This window comes from Anastrepha ludens, chromosome 3 (assembly GCF_028408465.1).
Source record: "Anastrepha ludens isolate Willacy chromosome 3, idAnaLude1.1, whole genome shotgun sequence".
In the NCBI taxonomy this organism is placed as follows: domain Eukaryota; kingdom Metazoa; phylum Arthropoda; class Insecta; order Diptera; family Tephritidae; genus Anastrepha; species Anastrepha ludens.
Genome location: NC_071499.1, coordinates 44,256,223 through 44,276,727, shown reverse-complemented (window position 1 = coordinate 44,276,727; position 20,505 = coordinate 44,256,223). Strand labels below are relative to the sequence as shown.

The 20,505-nt window shown below is 38.8% G+C and overlaps 2 protein-coding genes across 2 annotated transcripts in view; one reads left to right on the top strand and one right to left on the bottom strand.

Moving 5' to 3' along the window:
- LOC128857847 (CAD protein) overlaps nt 1–8,734 on the top strand; it is a 41,618-nt gene extending 32,884 nt beyond the window's left edge. Inside the window, exons 6-8 of the mRNA XM_054093630.1 lie at nt 331–2,200; nt 2,271–2,654; nt 8,444–8,734. Coding sequence (XP_053949605.1) covers nt 331–2,200; nt 2,271–2,654; nt 8,444–8,644 — 2,455 coding nt within the window. The 3' untranslated portion in view covers nt 8,645–8,734. The remainder of the gene's footprint in view (nt 1–330; nt 2,201–2,270; nt 2,655–8,443) is intronic.
- A 98-nt stretch (nt 8,735–8,832) lies between these two features.
- Nucleotides 8,833–20,505, bottom strand: part of LOC128857849 (uncharacterized) — a 72,737-nt gene continuing 61,064 nt past the window's right edge. Inside the window, exons 3-4 of the mRNA XM_054093632.1 lie at nt 9,645–9,774; nt 8,833–9,562 (exon numbers count right to left, since the gene is read on the bottom strand). Of these exons, the coding sequence (XP_053949607.1) occupies nt 9,214–9,562; nt 9,645–9,774 (479 nt within the window). The 3' untranslated portion in view covers nt 8,833–9,213. The remainder of the gene's footprint in view (nt 9,563–9,644; nt 9,775–20,505) is intronic.

The following is a 20,505-nucleotide window of genomic DNA, read 5'->3' as shown; positions in this document are numbered from 1 at the left end:
AACGAGAGTTGCCTTTTAGATAGCCATATAAGCTCCTTCGAACCCCTTCGATTCACCCGCAACCAGAAGAGCTTTCTAACCTTGCCACCGCAGATGTTCTATCCTAATAGTTAGTTTTGGTCTTAGATATAGCTGCTAGTGACCTAAAAATAGTCTATGAGTATCGTGTATGACGTATATATTCCATATATCGTACGTCTTTTATTTACTCCTAATTAAACACATTCTATTTTAGTTAATCTATGTATTTGTGTGTCTTTAACAATTCCCATTGCTAAATTTGCCTCACTTTGCACTTACCTTCTTCTCTCTCATTAAATTTCCTTACAGAGTGTCTTCCTTCATGACTCACGGCTATCGCACACGCCGTCTCGCTGTCGACTTCTCCATTCCATTGGTGACGGATGTAAAGTGCACCAAACTTTTAGTCGAATCGATGCGTATCACAGGTCGTCGTCCAGCCATGAAAACCCACACCGATTGTATGACCTCACGCCGCATTGTCAAACTGCCGGGCTTCATCGACGTGCACGTTCATCTACGCGAACCAGGTGCCACACATAAGGAAGACTTTGCAACCGGTACAGCAGCTGCGTTGGCTGGTGGTGTGACACTCATTTGCGCTATGCCCAACACGAATCCTTCGATCGTCGATCGTTCTAGCTTTCAGCTCTTCCAAGACTTGGCAAAGGCAGGCGCTCGTTGCGATTATGCGCTCTATGTAGGCGCATCCGACACAAATTGGCAGAACGTTGGCGAGTTAGCATCCCAGGCTTGCGGGTTGAAGATGTATCTTAACGACACTTTTAGCACGCTGAAAATGACCGATATGACAGTGTGGGAGAAGCACATGCAAAATTGGCCGAAGCGTGCACCGATTGTGTGTCATGCTGAAAGGCAAACTATGGGTGCGGTTATTCTAATGGCACATCTACTCGACCGTCCCATACACATTTGTCACATCGCACGCAAAGAGGAAATTATGTTGATACGCGCTGCAAAAGAAAAAGGCATTCGGGTGACTTGCGAAGTTTGCCCGCACCACTTGTTCCTCTCCACCGACGATGTACCAGCCATTGGCGAAGGGCGTGCAGAGGTGCGACCAGTGTTGTGCACACCCGAAGATCAGCAAGCTTTGTGGGACAACATGAACTATATTGATGTGTTTGCTACTGATCATGCGCCACATACGTGGGAGGAGAAAAACTCCGAGAAACCCCCTCCAGGATTCCCCGGCTTGGAAACCATACTACCATTGTTGCTCAAAGCTGTTGACGACGGACTGCTGACCCTGGAAGACATACAGAACAAATTCTATCGTAATCCAAAACGTATCTTCAGTCTGCCCGAGCAGCCCAACACCTATATTGAGGTGGACTTGGATGAGGAATGGACTATAAACCAAGAAGAAATGCACTCCAAGGCGCGATGGACGCCATTTGATGGCATGAAAGTGAAGGGTAAAGTGCATCGTGTTGTGTTGCGTGGTGAAGTTGCTTTTGTTGATGGTGAGGTGCTTATTCAACCTGGTTTCGGGCAAAATGTGCGCGGCCAATATGCGCGCAAATCACTCCTCCTACAATCGGTAGAATCGCTTGATATCCACGCATCCACTGATGGTCTCGACAAGTCGCAAGACCGCAGTGTCGACTTTCTATCCGACTCACAGGCCAACGAGGCGTTCGCCAAGCTTTTGGCAGAACCACCTTCGAAGGTGCACTTTGCAGGCGACCCCGGTTTGCTGCGGCCCATCTCACCATTGCCTCGCATACGCTGTGACTCCGCCAATAATGCAACGTTGCGTGAACTACTGCCTAAAAGCAACCTCACCACTGCGCCAGTCAGTCCCGTGGTGCACAGCTTACTTGGCAAACACATACTCTCAGTTGATATGTTCACTAAGGAGCATCTAAATGAAATCTTCAACCTGGCGCAGTTGTTGAAAAGCCGTGTGGCTAAAGACCGACCTTTGGATGACATTTTGCGTGGCAAGATCATGGCATCCATTTTCTATGAAGTGAGCACAAGAACCAGTTGTAGTTTTGCTGCGGCCATGCAACGATTGGGCGGACGCGTTATCTACATGGATCAGACGAGTTCATCGGTGAAAAAGGGAGAAACTTTGGAGGACAGCATCGCAGTAATGGCAAGCTATTCCGATGTAGTTGTACTGCGCCATCCTGAACCGGGTGCAGTTACGGTAGGTTAAGTAAAATAGCTCTTGAAAAAAGTGTATACATTTAATTTCTCCTGTCTTTGTTGTTCCACAGCGCGCTGCCAATCATTCACGCAAACCCATACTAAATGCTGGTGATGGTGTGGGTGAGCACCCATCTCAGGCGCTACTAGATATCTTCACTATACGCGAGGAGATCGGTACCGTAAATGGTCTCACTATTACAATGGTGGGCGATCTGAAGCATGGACGGACAGTGCACTCTTTGGCACGTCTTCTAACACTCTATAATGTAACATTGCAATATGTCAGTCCTCCGGGTCTCGGAATGCCAGAGCAGATCGTACGCTACTTAGCTTCAAAAGGTGTACTACAGAAGACAATGAGCTCTATGGAGGATGCTTTGCCGACCACAGATGTGCTCTATATGACGCGCATACAGAAGGAACGTTTCGCCAGTGAAGAGGAGTACAATAAGGTAAGAGAGGGGGCTGTGATCGTTAGCTCCATTTAATTCTGAAGAAAGTGATCGGTATAGGTTTGAATTCGTTGAATGCAGAAAGTGGAATAAAGTACGGCCCATTGCACTTCAAACTGCTAACGAAAAAAAAACTGGCCATAAGAAAACTTCCATGTATAATACATATACATTTTTCTCTCGAATATTTTATTCACTAAAATATTCCGATACTCTTTCAGTTTTCTTGGACAGAGCCATATTTAGCCCAAACGAACATTGGACATTGCCATCAATTCTTCTAAGAATTGGTTTATTTGTAGGCCCGCGAATAATAAGAAGTAGCCTAAAAAATTTTTTTACGAAAATTTAATAATTTTAGGATTTATTTAATCACGTTACATGATCCATTCGATCAGTCCAATTTAAGACTATTTTTTCCAATATATCTGGCCGTATGTCGTCAATGGTGGCTTGAACAAACAAAAATTCAGTCAGCATGGCCCGATATCGCCCGCCATTCACCGCAGCGGCAGCTCCTTCCTCATTGACGCCGCCACCGTGTAAACCGTACGTAAAGTGGGCGAAGTGCTATACTTCGCGAACCGATTTTTTTAGTTTTATTTTCAAAGTATATTTCTACAATTTGGAAGCGTTGTTCTGGCGTTAAACGATTCATAATGACTTGCCAAACTTTTCCAAACAGATACAGTCTGGTTCACTTGATTAGAAGCAATACAGGGTGAACGATATGAAGTGTTACCTATTCAAAAGACCATAACTTTTTTGCGTGACATTAGTTTTTATTGATTTAAAAGACAAAATTGTTCAAAAATGATTGGAATTTTAACATATTTACTTTAGGTCGATATGACCACTAATTGCCTTGACTATAGCCTTCAAACGGTCAAAAAATGAGTTGCATGCTGCACGAATGTGATCTTGAGGTATTTTGTTGGCCCATTCTCGTATAATCACTTTTTTCAGCGCATCCATTCTGCCATATTTTTTAGTCCTCACCTTGCTCTCCAAAATGGGCCAGATGGAACAGTCCATCGGATTTGCGTCTGGCGAATTCGAAAGCCATTGTGTGGACGAAATGAAGTGTGGAACATGATTTTTTAACCATTCTTGGTTCACATGAGCTTTATGAGACGGTGCCGAGTCCCACGTTCATGGTCTACGACCGAAATGTTTGCGTGTCCACGGCTCTAAAGCAGCTTCTAAAACATATTCCCGATAATAAGTCGCATTCACTTTGACACCAGGTTCGATAAAAACGATTGAAGAACGTCCATCAGCGGTCACTGAGGCCCAAACCATTACTTGCGATGGGAAATTGCTTCGAGTGGCCATACGTAGGCTCAAATTCTCGTATGAGCGTTCGGTCAAGTAAACTCGATCGTTTTAAGTGTTTATGAACTGCTCAATTGGGAAATTTTTTTTATCAGAAAACACAATGTTAGGAAATTCGCCACGTTCGTGCAAGCGCAACAACTCCTTTGCTATTTCGCACCGAACTTTTTTTGCCTTAACCTTGAGCTCATTTTTCAATAAGCGCCGAATGCTGTCTTGCGATATTTTGAGTTCTTTGGCCATTTTTCTTCCACTTCGACGTGGATTTCGTTCTAGTCAAGCCTTCTTTTTCCGAACCATTTCTGGCGTTGTTGCGGTTTTTTTTGGTCCACCTCCATAGCGTTTTGCAATGCTACCAGTATCATTGTAACGTTTTATAGTGCGATACACAAACATTTTATTCACTTTGAGGTGGCTGAGCTCGCGAACTATGAATGGCTGGTTGTGATTTTCGAGCCAAATATAACGCAATCACTCTATTACGTTTGAATTCCATCACAGAAAAAAAAATTCAACGAAACTGAGACGCAAATGCTTTTGATGGCTTATAAACAATATATTGAACTGTCATTAGAACAATTTTGACGTTGATGTCGTGAGCTGTTTTACAGATATAAACGGTGTGAAGTTGGTAACACTTCATATCGTTCACCCTGTAATTTGTATGGAATAAAATGGTTATTAGAGCAGCTGTATTAGATCTAGTAATCCAAGGTTTTCTGATAATTCAAATAAAGACTGTAATTTGCCCGAAAACAAACATGCATCAAAATATATAGCAGTCGTAATATTGGGCTTGATTCATTGGTTCACTTCAATAGAGGTACTCAGTTAGCCTACATTATTTGCTCATTAAAGCTGTGAAAAGGGATAGCTTTTTTAGGCATTCGTTGTATTTGGTCGAAAAGTTATTTCTAATAAAATGGGGAAAGCAGAACGCTTTAACAGATCGCGAAAAAGGGCAAAGCGTTATTTCTCCTCAGAGGGACTTTCTGATTTAAAGAAGTTGGTGGCGGGGAAAAGATTTTACTCAACCGACGAGGCGATTGCAGAAAGGGGTGGCTATTTTTCAGACTTGGGCAAGTCCTATTTCCGAAGGGATCAACAAACTAGCACAGTGTTGGACGAAATGTAAAGGGTGGTTAAGTTTCAAGGGCCGGTGGTGATTTTGAATATAATACCAAATTTTCGATGACCCTGAAGCATAATTGAGGTTCTATGCCGTTAATGTGCCGTATTATCTCATCCTTAAGCTCTTGAATTGTTGCTGGCTTATCGTCGTACGACCTTTTCTTTCAAATAACTCCAAAGAAAGAAGTCCAACGGTGTCAAATCACATGATGTTGGCGGCCGATTGACATCGTCGCGACATGAGATTATTCGGCCATTCACTGGTCATTCACAGTTTCCATTTCCTGCTACCATTCTGACCATTGACGAGGCTTGAAATGGTCAAGAATCTTTAGTTATTGAGTCAATTGCTTCTTTTAAGCGTGTAAATGCAAGTCCTTATGCATAATGTTCATCAACGACGAGCGTGAGAGGTGCAATTGTTGGGCACGACGACGAGTTGCGGTGTGACGGCTCTTCAACCACACTATCGCGAACAGCAGCAATATTTTCTGCACTACGAGCTGTACGAGCATGCACTGGTGTTTTCAAATCTCCTATAGACCCGGTTTGCTCAAACTTTTGCACAATTTTTGCGATTGTACGCACATTTGAGCGATTAAATTGACCGAAAAAATCACGAAGTGCGCGATATGCATTTTGATTTGAACGCCCGTTTTCATAATAAGCCTGAATAACTTTAACGCGTTGTTTGATTGTGTATTCATCATGGTTCAAATTGAGTTAGTCTGAACATAAAAAATATCAAATGAAATACTGAACAAACCTTGACGTTTAGGTGCGATTCACATTCAACATCGGCCCTTGAAGTTTAACCACCCTTTATAAGCATAAAAGGAGACTATGTCCAAAAACACGAAAGGGTTTACCTCAAAACAATTAAGTAGTTTTTATTTTTTCACAAACTTTTCAAATGACCCTCGTATATACATAATTGCCGCTTACACCTGTTTGGGTGTTTGGTCGAGCTCCTCATTCTGTTTTCACCAAATGGAGGGCCCTCCAATTTAAGGTCGTCTTCGAACGGCAGATGGTTTTTTATGAGGAGCTTTTTCATGGCAAAAATAGACTCGGAGGTTTACCACTGTCTGCTCAGAGGCGACTGCTATTAGAAAAAAAAATTGTTCTGCTGTTTCATGCCCGAGGTTTCGAACCTGTGTCTTTACGAATTGTAGTCACCCAACAAATCAGTCGGCTATGTTTATGCCGAATAGCAAATCACCGTTAAAAATTAGCTTTCGCAACATTCATTTTTATTTTCATATCAACCCCTGTAGTTCACAGTAAGATAACAGTACAGCAGACTCGGAATCCAAACCAGATTGTCCCATAAGTTTTGATATTCGCTTACATTTGGGTCTATCACCATGATCCCAAATCAAAACAGGAGGCTAAAAAGGGGTGTGAACTTGGTTCTTCATCTCCGAAACGAATTCGTGTCAAGTAATCCGCCAAGAAGGTGTTAGCAGCAGTTTTTTGGGATGCAAAAGGAATTTCGTTTGTGGATTACTTCCAAACTGATGAACCAATAAATTCCGAGTAATATTGTAACTTTTTAGACCAGCTGATGGAAAAAAATCGATGAAAAAGACCCAGTTTGCAAAAGAAAAAAAATATTTTTCATCAGGACAATGCACCCGTGTCACAAAAGCACTTTGACCATGACTAAAACCCATAGAATTAAGTTTCGAATTGTTGAAACATCCACCGCATTCACCAGATTTGGCCCCTAACGACTTCCATCTGCTGCGAGACCTAAAAAATTCATGCGTGGAAAGCGTTTTACATCAAATGATGAGGTTATAAAAGCTGTGGAAGCGTATTTTGAAGCCCTTCCAGATCCCCACTTCAGGGATGGAATTCATAAATTGGAATGCCGTTGAAACAGGTGTATTGATGCTCAGAGAGACTATACTGAGTGATAAAGTGCATTTCAAACCTTAAAATTGTGTTTTTCTTATCGAACCGCAAAACTTATTGAACAACCTAGTATGCTAGATTTTATAGTATTTACATATCCAGACATTCAAGTGTATGGATGGTAATGTCGACATTTATATGACGCAGTTTCTGACAGGACATGATTGTTTCAGAGCATATCCCCACAAGTATGGCCATGGTGATAGAGTTATATGTTCATTTTGAGCATGATGAAAATGCGGAGCATATAATCTTTTACTGCCAAAGATGGAGTAAAGGACGAGAGTTTTTGGAAAACAAAATAGCAGAACCAATTACACCGCACAATGTTGTTCCACAATCTAAAGAGGGGGCACTAAAGCTGCTGGAGTACTGTAACCTCAATACGATATAAACAGATCGCTTAAGGTGATGGGAGTCCCCGCCATTCAATTTCCAAACTCATTGCGGTGCTCACTGGTCCCTGGGTGATCGGCACTCATGCGGAGAAGCTTGGAATTCCGTACAACCCCCATTGCAGAAGCTGTGGGGATCCTGCAGAAAAAGAGACTGTGGAACACTTTCTCTGCAAATGTCCGGCTCTGGCGGCTAGACTCTTGAGATTCCTTAGCGTATCCTTTGGGGATGACGCTACATCAACAGCACTGGATGGCTGTAGACGGTTTTCTCTCCTCCCTAAATCCTTTCACAGGTAGTGGTCCTCATTATGGTATCAAAACGGCACGTAAGAGCTACTTGTAGTGTACCTGGGGTACTCTTGCCATCTTACCTACCTACCTACTGTAGTCTAATAGTCTACACTTTTCCTGCGATGCATTAACTTACGGTTGTACCGTTGGACCATTTTCTCGATTGATTTATTTGGATGCAGGCAAACGGAGGATACCGGACAATGAAACTTACCTTTTCTATGGCATGGACAGAGGCATGGTGGCTGGGAGAGTACTGTTATGGCAGGGGAGGCTCTCTCATAAAATGGCCTAAACAGTGGGTGGTAACAAGCAAATGCTACTTTTGACGTATTGCATCAGGACAATAACGGACGTTGAGTTAAGTGCTCAAATCGCCTCCTGACGAATACTTAACGGTTGTACCGGGAGGATCGGTACTTTGACGGCAGAAGGTTTAGTTCGGGTTAAAGTCCCACACTGACGGGGTTATACTTTCGATGCTTCCTCCTCCTACAAAAAAAGTGTTTGGATATGTACTCAGGTAGTTAGAAGTGTAGGAGAATGGACTACCTCACATCTTTCCATTTTTTTATCCACCCGTTCGCACCTGTACCGAGCCAAAATTGAGATATTTTAATCTAAACTATTTGCCTATACACCCATAAATAGATATAGCATACTAACTATTATAGTCATCCAAACTTAATTAAATATATTTGCATTTCTTTCTAGGCTTGCGGCCACTTTGTTGTCACCCCGAAGCTAATGACGCTCGCGAGTCGTCGCACAATTGTCATGCATCCATTGCCACGTGTCTTTGAAATCAGCAAAGAGTTCGACTCGGATCCGCGTGCTGCCTACTTCCGTCAAGCGGAGTACGGTATGTATGTGCGCATGGCGCTGCTGGCCATGGTGATTGGTTCGAGAAACTAAACAACTACAGCCATACATATTTTTCCAGTTTACAAAAGAAAAAGACATTTATTTATGTGATTTTACAATATTTTTTATGATTCTTGTATTCTTATACAATATAAACTAAAAGTATAGTTATTTTTTAATAAACTTACAACTTGTTGAAATAAAACAAAAAAAAAAGAACAAAAAAAAAAACAAAAATTGTGTTTGTGATTAAAATAATTTTTGCAAATTTCTTCAATGTTTTGCAAATATTTTCAAAGCTAAAATGCATTCATATATACACCTTGAATGGGCTTAACACTAAATTCTAAAGTAAATTTATATATATCAGGTAATTGTGTGCTGTATATATTTATGCTCGTAATTTTTTGAAAATTACTATAAACTTTTCGTAAGAACAAAACAAATGAAAGAGGCTTTTGCTACAACCTCCCCCAATCAGTCTTCACATTTAGCAAGCGCGTCCTCGCTTTGTCAATTACAACAGCGAAACAAACATGCAGCCCAGCCGAAATATCGTATCAATCCGCGCATGCGCATAAATTCGTATAGCTGAAATCGTCCATGCTTCGTTGATTTCCTCAAAATCGCTCAATATCCACAGTGGTTTCCTTCATACGCAGTTGCGCATCCACCTCATCACTCCAGTGTGTTTTCTTCTTCTTCGGCTTCGACAAAGTGTTGGCCAAATTCAGTTCGCTATTCATGAAAGCTGAGTTCAGGTTACCCGAAAGATTGCCCGAAGAAATAACCGAAACGGTGGGATTGTAAATTGGCGTTGCTGGTACTGAATTGCCTTCTTCGAGGCTTGTAGCTCGTGTATAGGTAGTCGATATGGATGAGCGTGTGGTGCTCTCATTCAAACTAGAGTTGCGTGCGAAATTGTCTTTGCCATAGTTTGTGCGCGGGCAATTTTTGCAATGTTTCGCCCTATGAGGAGGAGAGAGAAAGTAGAAAAATAGCAGTTACATTTTTTTTTTAAGGGGAAAATTTTCATTTGTATTGCTCTCACTTCTTGTCACTCTTGCAACTGAGTAGGGATATTAGCACAGCTAGAATTACCATGGCAGCAAAAAGTCCCGAGAGGCCGGCAATCATTGTCATCATCTCATGTGGCTCGCCATCGGAAGTCACTTTGGTTACTAAAATTAGAAGAATATGAAAGTAAATTATTAGTTTTAGCTTTGAATTGTTATAATATTCTTCGTATTATTTAAAATATAAACTGAACAAAGTAAGTTTTATAAGAATCAAATACAAAAAATATGTACATAAGTATCTCAACGTAATGAATAGCGCAGGTATGGTGAGAAATACAATTGTGCGAGTAATTTCAACAGCATCAACATCATCGGGGACTCGGCAGCAAAACTCTGCGTGCTCGTTTCACACATATTCACACACACACGTCCAATCAGTCGTAGCAAGCAAGAACGTTTCAAGAAGGTTTGTGAGGAAGTTGATATCACCCCCTTGGGCACTGCGTGATATTATCCAAAGCGAAAAGTGTACACACAGCACTAATTACTTTCCCAGTAAGGTTGCGCAAAATTGTTACTACTCTCTCCCCTCAAAGATCTGAAAACATTTTTAGACTTTAGAAATGCTTTTAACAACGCTAGCTGGCAGCGTATACTAGAAACCCTCGCAAAAATAGTGTCGCCTGGTTATACAATCAGAATAATGGACAGCTATTTCACGGACCGTAAACTGAGGTTTAGAAGTGACAAAGGCATTGAGGAGTATATGGTTTCAGCAGGGTTTCCTCAAGGATCAGTTCGGGGCCCACTGCTATGGAACCTAATATATGACGGATTCTAAGACTGGATATACCCCCTAGAACTAAAGTCATTGGATTCGCGGATGACATCGCGGTGGTAATGGTAGCAAAACATATCCACGAGAGAGTCACCAGCCAATCAGTAAGCAGGACCAAGACTTGGCTAAAGTCTAAGAAGCTGGAATGAGCTGAGCATAAGACCGATGTAGTTCTAATAAGCAGCAGGAAGATAGTAAAAATTATAAATGTAAAAGTTGGATCTGTAACCATTAGTTTAAAACCCACTATTAAATACCTAGGAGTGATGGTTGACAGCCGTTGACAACTTCAAAACGCACCTGGAATACGCTGTGAAGAAGGCATCGAGTGTGCAGTCCTGTCTATCGCGAATAATGCCAAACAATGGCGGACCTAGGCACAGCAAAAGAATACTATATATCAGGGTAGTCAACTCGGTTCTTTTGTATGCCGCACCGAGCTGGGCTGATGCACTGAACTTATGTATTGTAAATAGCTTCACAAAAAAACTGACAGCCGTCTATTGGCTAAGCGCTTTGCGGACTATCTGCGACTTCCGTACAATTTCGAACGATGCTTCCTTCGTTATAGCAGGACTAGTCCCCGTAGGCATTTTGGCAAAAGAAATGCAGAGAGTGTTTATTAGGCTATTGGAACACGACGGTAGAGCAAGTCGTAAAACTATTGCAGAAGAAGAAAGGCGTCGTTCGTTCGCCCACTGGCAAGACCGGTAGAACAGATCACCGCAAGGTAGATGGACGCAGAGGCTAACTCCCATTCTTACGACGTGGTTAAAAATGAACCATGGGGAAACAAACTTCCACCTAACCCAATTCCTTTCAGGGCACGGAGTATTTCGAAAATACCCAGATTCGATTCGGCCACGACACTGCCCGATAACTGCCCATTCTGCACGGATAGGCAAAGCTCTTCATTACTTCGAATTTATAACTGCGTACAGTGACTTAACCAACGGGGATGAATTTGATACTCATTTTGGCTATAATAAACCGAAAATACTACAACGCATTTTCTAGCTATAGAATGCAGAACAAACCTTACATTAGTTTTAATCAATAACAGGTTTAAAAAAAAAATTTGCGAGCGAACCATGTGCGGACATACAAATAACCAAAACAAATGGTAAACAATATGAAATAATATTATATTTCTATTAAATTAGAAATTAAAGTTGTGAGTTATAAATTAAATATAAAGGAAATAAAAGCATCTCTGATGGCTGTTGACATATTTGCATACAAAATTTTGTTTCGACGTGAAGGCTTCATTCATTTGATAGTTGTACGCACGCCTACACCCGAAGGGGTCAAAAAACTTTGGTCACATTAGATTAACATGCATATCTATCTATGTATGTGTGTGAATGTTATTATATCAGTTGTCAATTAGCAAAGCCACGAGCCGAACAGGTAATGCAAATGTGAGTGCTATTGAGTTTAATGGACACTGGGAGAGACAAATGTCGATTAGTTGTAAATTAATAGGGCGGCTAGAAATCGCAAGGGAATAATGTAAAATGAGTGTAATATTTACAAAGTTATACGAGTGCATACATAGATACATACATGCATATGTAAAGTAGTACTCGGTAATTTACCTACACACCCTAGAATGTGGGCGTGTTTGGCTTGTCTTGAATTAAATGTGAAGCTAAATGATGCATTAATTCATTGATGGGGTCGCTTTATGACATATTCAATATAAATTACATCAGGTTACTGATCGGAACTAGAATGGCAAAAAGCCAATAAAAAATCGATGTGCAATTTAACTTTATACTTGAGGCGTTTAAGTGTCTAATTTGAGGTTAAAAATTTGCATAAAATCACTTGGCATTCTCCAGCAAAAAAATTTCCTCCTGCGGCAGCTGCAGTCGTATTCGGAAACAAAGCAACTTTTTCGGGCCAGCCAAGACATGAACCTACCTATGTTAACTAGTTACTAGCAAATGCATTTCATGATGACAAATGCTTGGAAATGTGCGTTTGTATATACATATGCGTGTGTGTGTGTAATGCATGACGGAAATGCGTTCGAAAGTGAAAGTGAAACATTTACTATTTTTAGTGACAGATTAACAGATTTTCTAATTTGTTTTTAATACGCGTAAGCAGCTGTTGCCACCGCCGGCCCATTTCCTTTCCGTATAGTAATTAATTATTCTGAAAGTCGACTTGATTGCTGACCTGCAAAGCTGGTAGAAACTGCTGTGCAGTGTAAAAGTAATTCAATTTCGTCTTGTCCTTTTATATGGAGAAATGGTAGTATTTTTTCTAAATTAATTACTACTATCATTATTTACGCATACATCGAGTAGGGTACAACCCCTATGTTGGTGTGCCGATTAGGAGAGCGGTGACATAAATCATGTTCTTAATCGCTTAGATAGCGACGGTGGAGCAACGGTATGCGAGTGCGTAATACTTCCGCTACAAAGCTGACGGTAGATAAATCAAATATTATAGAACAATTTTTTTTCTGACACAGGAGATATACAAGTACTGTATACATACGTGGTTGTTATTGTTGCTGTAGCAGCATAAAGCATTTCCCATATATTTTTTGAAATTTCTTGACCGGTTATAAATCCTAATCGTTCCGTTAATGTAGAAACAACTGTGGGAAAAACTTTTTTTTCTTCTATATAAAAAACAAAAACGAGCCTGTACTTTGTATGAAGAAAAAGGCGTAATAATAATAAATAAGCGAAAAAAAAACAAAAATTGTTAAAAAATCAACGGCATTTTGAAATCACTTGAAACTTGCACTTTGTTACACTAAAATTCAATGGGCTTTAAAACTGCTAAACAGAAAAATTCAAAAAAATTGGTTAAATAGTTTAAAGTTTTAAAGTAATTTTGAAAAATTTCGAACAATTGTATACAAAGTTTGAAACTTTGCATTGCATTGTTTTTGTTGTACAGGGTGGGCCAAATAGGATCTACTAATGTTAAGCACAAATAACTTTTTTATTTTTTGACATATTTATTTTTCTCTTTTTGTAGGTTATAATTGAATTGTTGGAAATTTTCTATGGAACCCTACAGTACAACACAACGCGTTAAAATTATCGAGTTTTTTTTATTCTTGTCAACGATCAATTGTTTTAACGCAGCGTAAATATCGGCAACATTTTAATTCCAGCACATTTCCATTTAAATGGTTATGTCAACAAACAGAACTGTAGATTGTGGGGCTCTGAAAATCCAAGGGCAATACACCAACATCAGTTGCACCCATCTAAATGTACTGTTTGGTGCGGAGTTATGGCCACTAGAGTTATCGGTCCATATTTGTTCGAAAATGAGGAAGAAACGCCGGAATCGATTTCAGGAGCTTCTTACAGAACTTTGATTGAAAACTTTTTGCGGCCAATGGCGGAGTAGAATCCTAATTTGTGGTTTCAACAATATGGAGCAACTGCGCATACTGCTAGGCAATAGTCTTTACCCATTAGTAGGTCTTATTTGGCCCATCCTGTACTATGAACTCAGGTTAGCGTACGTTACGTTGAAACGGTTGTCCACTGTGAGACACACACAGGCTTATAGCCCATTGTGATTCTGCGTGGGGAACTTGTCCCTATCTCTCCTAAAACCAGTGCGCACTTTTGTAAAATGTTAGAAGATCCCTGATTTTCACAGTACTGAGATCCACCAATTCATTAAAGAATTACTATGAACTAAATTTTTATAAAAAATTAGTGATGTGTTTACAAACATAAACATAAAATTATTCTATGGTTTACATCGACCTTTTTTTAAATTTTTACTACGTTTACTGAAAGTGGTAAACTTATGCCCCTTTTCCCCTACTTCCAAATTGTAACAATGGATTAAGTAGCACGCGAAATCAGTTGTCAAACTTTAAACAAAACCTTTTGTTATGGAACTATGATGAAAAAAATATTTTTTTTTTTCAAAATAAAGATGTTCAACTCAAAAATGCTTGCTTCATCGTTGTCATAGAGGGTTCGGAGGTAGAGTACGAGTGTACACATGTTTATAAGTTTATGGAAAAAATACAGTTTTTTTCATGAAAAGTAGACCTCCCCATTCACTTTAAAGTTTCTTTTGATAAGCGAACAACAACTGTCAGCCCAATGTAAACACTTTTTTTTATATTGTGAACTTTTTGAAAAGCAATAAATGCCAATTATTACCCTGAGAATACGTGTGGCATGAGAGATTTTAATCGCATGAGTAAAGAGTACAATTGCAGTGAAACCTCGATACAAAGAATGTGATGGACAAATACTAAATAATATTCCTACATCGTCAAAAACAGCAACAAAAATTTATTGATATTCATTTATTGGAGGTTTGCACTTCGACCTCATGGCCTTTTGTGGCCTTTATATATCGAGATCTGAAGACATTTATGCCTTACGCCAAGGATTTGTTTATTTTATTACTCTTTATGCCGTAATTACAATTACCGTAAAAGCTTTTATCGTAAATACCTTTCATAAGTGAGCATTTCTTGTACCCTATGATCAGAAAGTACCGGGAATGTTTAATTGAAACGAACCGCGCACGTGGAAACCGGTCCATATTTTTTTCTTATGTTGGTTGGACTGTAAGACACACATCTGCCACTTTTTAGCGCCATCGGATCATTAGTGTCTGCCCGGCCGGCCAGAAATGTGAGCAAACATTTCTTGGATTTTGCACCGATTCCAAATTGTGCTGGATTATTTGACCACACACCAAGTAAATACCATCGTGCAAGCACCGTGTTCACCTGATATGGCCCCGTGCAACTTCTTTTTGTTTCCCAAATTGAAGTTACCACTTCGTGCAAGAAGATTGCAGTTGATAGAGGAAATCAGAGAGAATGCGACGAAGGAGCTGAAGGTCATCCCTTCGTCAGCCTACCAGGGGTGACTGGGTTAAACGTTGGCACATGTGTTTTGCTTCAGACGGGTCATATTTTGAAGGAGATAAAATAAATTTGCCTGAAATTTAAATCTGTTTTGTTTTATTTAAACATTCCCGGTACTTTCAGATCATAGGTTAAGCGAACAGCACCGAATTTTTGTTTTTGGTACGCTTTGGCGAAGCGCTAATTGGATTCTTTGAGAATCATCACTTCAACCAACCAACCAACGCTTTCGGTACAAGTATATGTATGTCCGTGCAAAGTCAGAGAGATGGCACTACTGGCGCGTATTGAGGCTATGTTTAGTTAGAAGCCACTCTTGCAAGAACACGCACCAAGTTTCAGCCAGATCGGTTTATTTCTTTGGGTTTGGCATTCGTTTGAATCGAGGAAGTCGAGTGATTTTCCCTTTCCTTCACGGCAACGTACCAGTTCACGCTTCAGCAGTTTTGATCGGAGAATTAATGGAAATAGGGTTTCAACTCGTTTCACATCCCCCTTATTATCTAGACCTGGTTCGCTTGGATGCCTTGGACTATTATTTAAAAAGTAAAGTAAAAAATTTTTTTCAAAGGAGGAAGTGACTACAGTAACAAGTGGCTTTTTTCAGACTTAGACAACACCTAACATTCGGAAGAGATGAACCAGCTAAAACAGCGTTCAACGAAATGTATAGTCCTAAAAAGGGATTATGAAAAAAAATAATTAAATAAAATAGCTTCACCCAAAAGAATTAAGTAGTTTCTATTTTTGTTCGGATTTTTCAAAGGATTTTTATTTAGAAGCGTTCGAACCAAAATGGACTTTAAATACTCAATATTTTCTCAATATTAAGAAATTTAAACTTAATCTTTTTGTGTTGTAAAATTTCATTAATTGAGCCGTTTTCTTTGAAAGTGGTGTAAGTCCAGTTTATATTATATGGAGATATTTAAGGGTTTGCATTTGAATGGTTTGAAAAATATTGGAATATGTTAAAGCACTGCTTTTATGGTTTTTAAATATTAAAATGATTTAAATTTATAATGTAATCATTTTTTAAGTGTGATTAACAAAAATTTATACTTTTAATGTCTTCAGAAGGACTTCACCACTTTCAAAGTCAGCAAAAATTAAACAGTGAGCCCTTTTCTTTGAAAGTGGTGTAAGTGATTTTGACAAAAAATTAGTTAATGATAAAAACAATGAAAATTTTAACAGATTTTTTTGCAAAAAGTTTATAAATAAAAAACTTATAGTAAATTGCATTAATTTTTATCATTAACTAATTTTTTGTCAAAATGGACTTACACCACTTTCAAAGAAAATGGCTCAATTGTAAGACATCTCTCTGTAGACCGAAATAAATAATATATCTATGTAAATATATCTATGTGCATGGCAACACACCGTACATTAAATACTCTTTCCTTCGACTGATGTGCGCTATATTGACGTTTCACTCTCATTCATTCATTCATCATTTCAACGTTTCGTGGCTGATTTATGTCGGCATCAGCTTTAGTAATTTCACCATAACAATTCAGTAAATGATATAATCTTTAAACATCGTGGATTTTTCCTATATTCACTCCACCGTTGAGTGATAAGATGTAGCGCTAGCTGCCCTTTTTGTCATAGCCAGATAAGCGGAGACTTCAATTGAATTTTAGAAGTGAATTAGTCACGAATAAGCAGCACGCGATAAGGGGTTTTTACAAAACTAGTAATAAACAAGTTAAAAATAAACTCTACGTAATTAGATTAAATCTGTTGAAAATTGAAAATTAAAAAAAAAAAAAAGCACTCAATATAATTTTCAATCAAAAATATTTGTAAGCTGTTGTCAATAATTTTTGCGACGCAAAATGAATCGTTTTATCCGTGAAATACGTTTTGAAATGTTGAAAATATACTTCCAAGAAAGCTGATGCACTGCCGCAATAGTGCGCGTTCAACAAAACAAAATTTTGTAAACATGGACGATAGAAAATATGCCTGGTGCAGTCGTCACATTACCATGAATAGCAACCTCTAAGTTTCTATGAGAACTGAAAGTTAAGTCCAAGTGTTGGCTAACGAAGCTCTGAGCCCGATTATACCATGTCAATATCCAACTCAACATTAAACGAATCAGACTTTTCAGTTCAACCATGCTGAAATACTAGTCTCAATTGATTGATTTGAGGTTGGAATTAATTCAGAAATTGAAAACAAACAAGCCATTTGACTTTTGCTGGTACCCAAACATCTCCATTGAAATACAGCTACCAGATTAAAAATTGTAATTAATTTTTTTTTGACCACCTTCAATGCAATTCAAATTGAATTTTATAAACAAACAAAAACAAAAAAATAGTTGCGCATTTACAGTATCCTCTCACCTAACGGACAACTCGCTTGTGCAGACATCCCTCCCAAAACATACAATATTACTGCCTGCTTACTCCCATAACACTGCCTGCCGAGGGGCGACCGCTATTAGAAAATATTTGGCCTATCATTTGGTCCTTCAAGCACGAGATTGCACAATTACAAACTGCAAAAATGTAAGATACCAAAGCAAGAAAGCCGGTGTACAGTTTTTAAATTTCGAAATATCATATTTTATTTTAACAATGGGGCAAACTCGAGTTGCAAGGCAACAGGCACTCTAACCTGCGAATATTCAGCGCATGCGTCAAGTCAGTATTTTTGTACGAAAGTGAAACATGGCTAGTCTCTAACACCATCTCACAGAGGCGCCCTGTGAAGATCAACAAGTGAGGAAGCCTATGGTAAATCAGACACAGAAAGTGGCGATGGATACGTAGAAAAGCACCAGATAGCATCACAAGAATGTCACTGGACTGGAATCCACAAGGGAACAGAAGTCGCGGTCGGCTAAAGATTGCTTGGAAAATATCGATGTTGCGCGAGCTAGCAGATGCCGATTTCACATGGGAAGTTTATTATGAAACTTCAACAATTCCTGTATCAGTCACACAATATAAAGCGAAACTAACTTCTTTTTTGTATGACGGGAGAAATGGCTTTATAATAAAAAATAGTATATTAATTGTCACGGGGCCGATATTAAAAAGGTATTATTTATTATAATTAATTACAATTTAAAAATTATAATTAATAAAAGCACTAGCTGCCATCCTATCGGCTTTATTACAAAACAACTTAAGGTTAGATGAAATGTATGTGTTTAGAGTTATATTTTAGGAAATTATATATTGTTTTTATGTTATCTATTGTTGGTTCTTTCAAAAAGTTTAAGGGATTTTGGCTATGGAAAAAATTATTTCTTGATTGAGTAAGGAGGGGACATTCTACAAGGATATGCGATATCGTAAGTGCGGCTGTACAGCAAAATCGACATGATGGTTGTGGCTCATTGCTTAGCAGATATGAATGTGTGATGATAGAGTGTTCTTAGCGGAGTCTAACGAAACATTTGTTCATTGCAGCAGAGGTCGAAGGAGGAAATTTTACGGCCGAGCAATTAGTGTTGATATTTTTATACGCATGAGTGTAGTTGAGCCAATGTGATACTATTCTATTGGTAGCGAAGCAGGAGGCGACTTTTGATACTTTTCTACTGGAGAAAGGCATAAAAGTGTGAAGAGGCGATTTCGTGACAAATTTCGCGGCTTCATCTGCACGTTCGTTACCAGTTATGCCAACATGGCCTGATAACCACATTAACATAGCTTGGTAACCACATTAGTTTCACGTTCTTGTCTAGCACGATTAGCATTTGCTGTATGCCCACTATGGGTTCACTGGTGTTGGGAAGGTTTCTGACGCCTTCAAATACAGAAGGGCTATCAGTGCATATAATGTGGCGTTTTTTTGTAGATTTGGCAAAAAGAAGGACTGCTAAAATCGCTTGCATTTCCGTGTCAAATGCGCTGACCACAAGCAGACGCAGACGCTGAAGTCAAAGTAATTAAAAAGGTAAAAACAAAAAACAACCAATGAAACAAAAACGCATCTGTCATATAGAATGTGAAAGCATTTGACGTCGTCGTAAAGACTTAAATTTTGCATCAAATATATGAAAATAAATACATATATATATATATATGTACAATATATAAATGAATCATTCAATTTGGTTTGTAAATAACTTTTTCACTAAATAAAAAAAATGTTTTTGAGTGATGAAAATTTGTGTTTTTACCGTTACGCGCTTCACTGTTTGTTGGTTGACATACTGCAATTTTCTAGTTCCCAAGTGCCAAATATGATTGACGTCCTTCGCCACTTGCAAAAATTATAAAATTTCTGATAGGCCACCTTGTACATGTGCACTTGCATGTCCACACGTATAAAAAGTGCAACTTACAAGCGAAAAGAGCAAGCAAATGGGCATTTCGCGCGTGCGTTTACTGATTGTGGACACTGGAAAGAATTAAATACATACTTACATATACATATTTTACCTTACATTATCGCACTCCAACTTTCAAATGATGCATTTAATTGGAAAATAATAACTTTCAATTTTGACATTGACAGTAGTTTTTTTTTTTTTAATTAAAATGCATTCAGTCATAACTTAGCGCTTGTGTAAAAGTATACACTTCTTTCTGTTAAGGCAATTTGTTGTTGGACAGTAATTTTTCTTAACACTGCACTCCGTTATTTTTTTAATCTAAGTCCCGTGAAAACTCTTAGAATTTTACGCCCACTCTTTCTAATTACGGAATAAAATAAATGGTGTTTATTCTACAACATCATTAAAAATAAACCAGTCAAAGCCCCACCCTTGTAATATCAAACGAGACCGTAGTATGTCCAGCTCCTGCTCTTATTAATTAAAATTCCTTTCTTATTCTATGCATTCCATGCACATTTTTCTGTTGAAATATGAAAATTAATTTGTTCAGTTTTTTGCGCTAAGTGGTTCATTTGAAAATTCCAATGCATTTTGAATAAAATTATGAACGCATGCCCATTATACCCATGTACATATGTACGTATGTATATCCACAACGAAACCAGTTATTATTTCTTAACTTCATCACAGTCAATGCTTTGAAATGCATCTTTCTAGTTATTTTTGAAGTTCAAGTGATTGTAATGCCGCACTTACGTACTCGAATCGTGAATGGCAAAATAGGTGTACACATACACACACCGTCTCCTATTTACAAACCCAACGAATAGTGAATGAACGCAGCTGGCAATGACACTGACA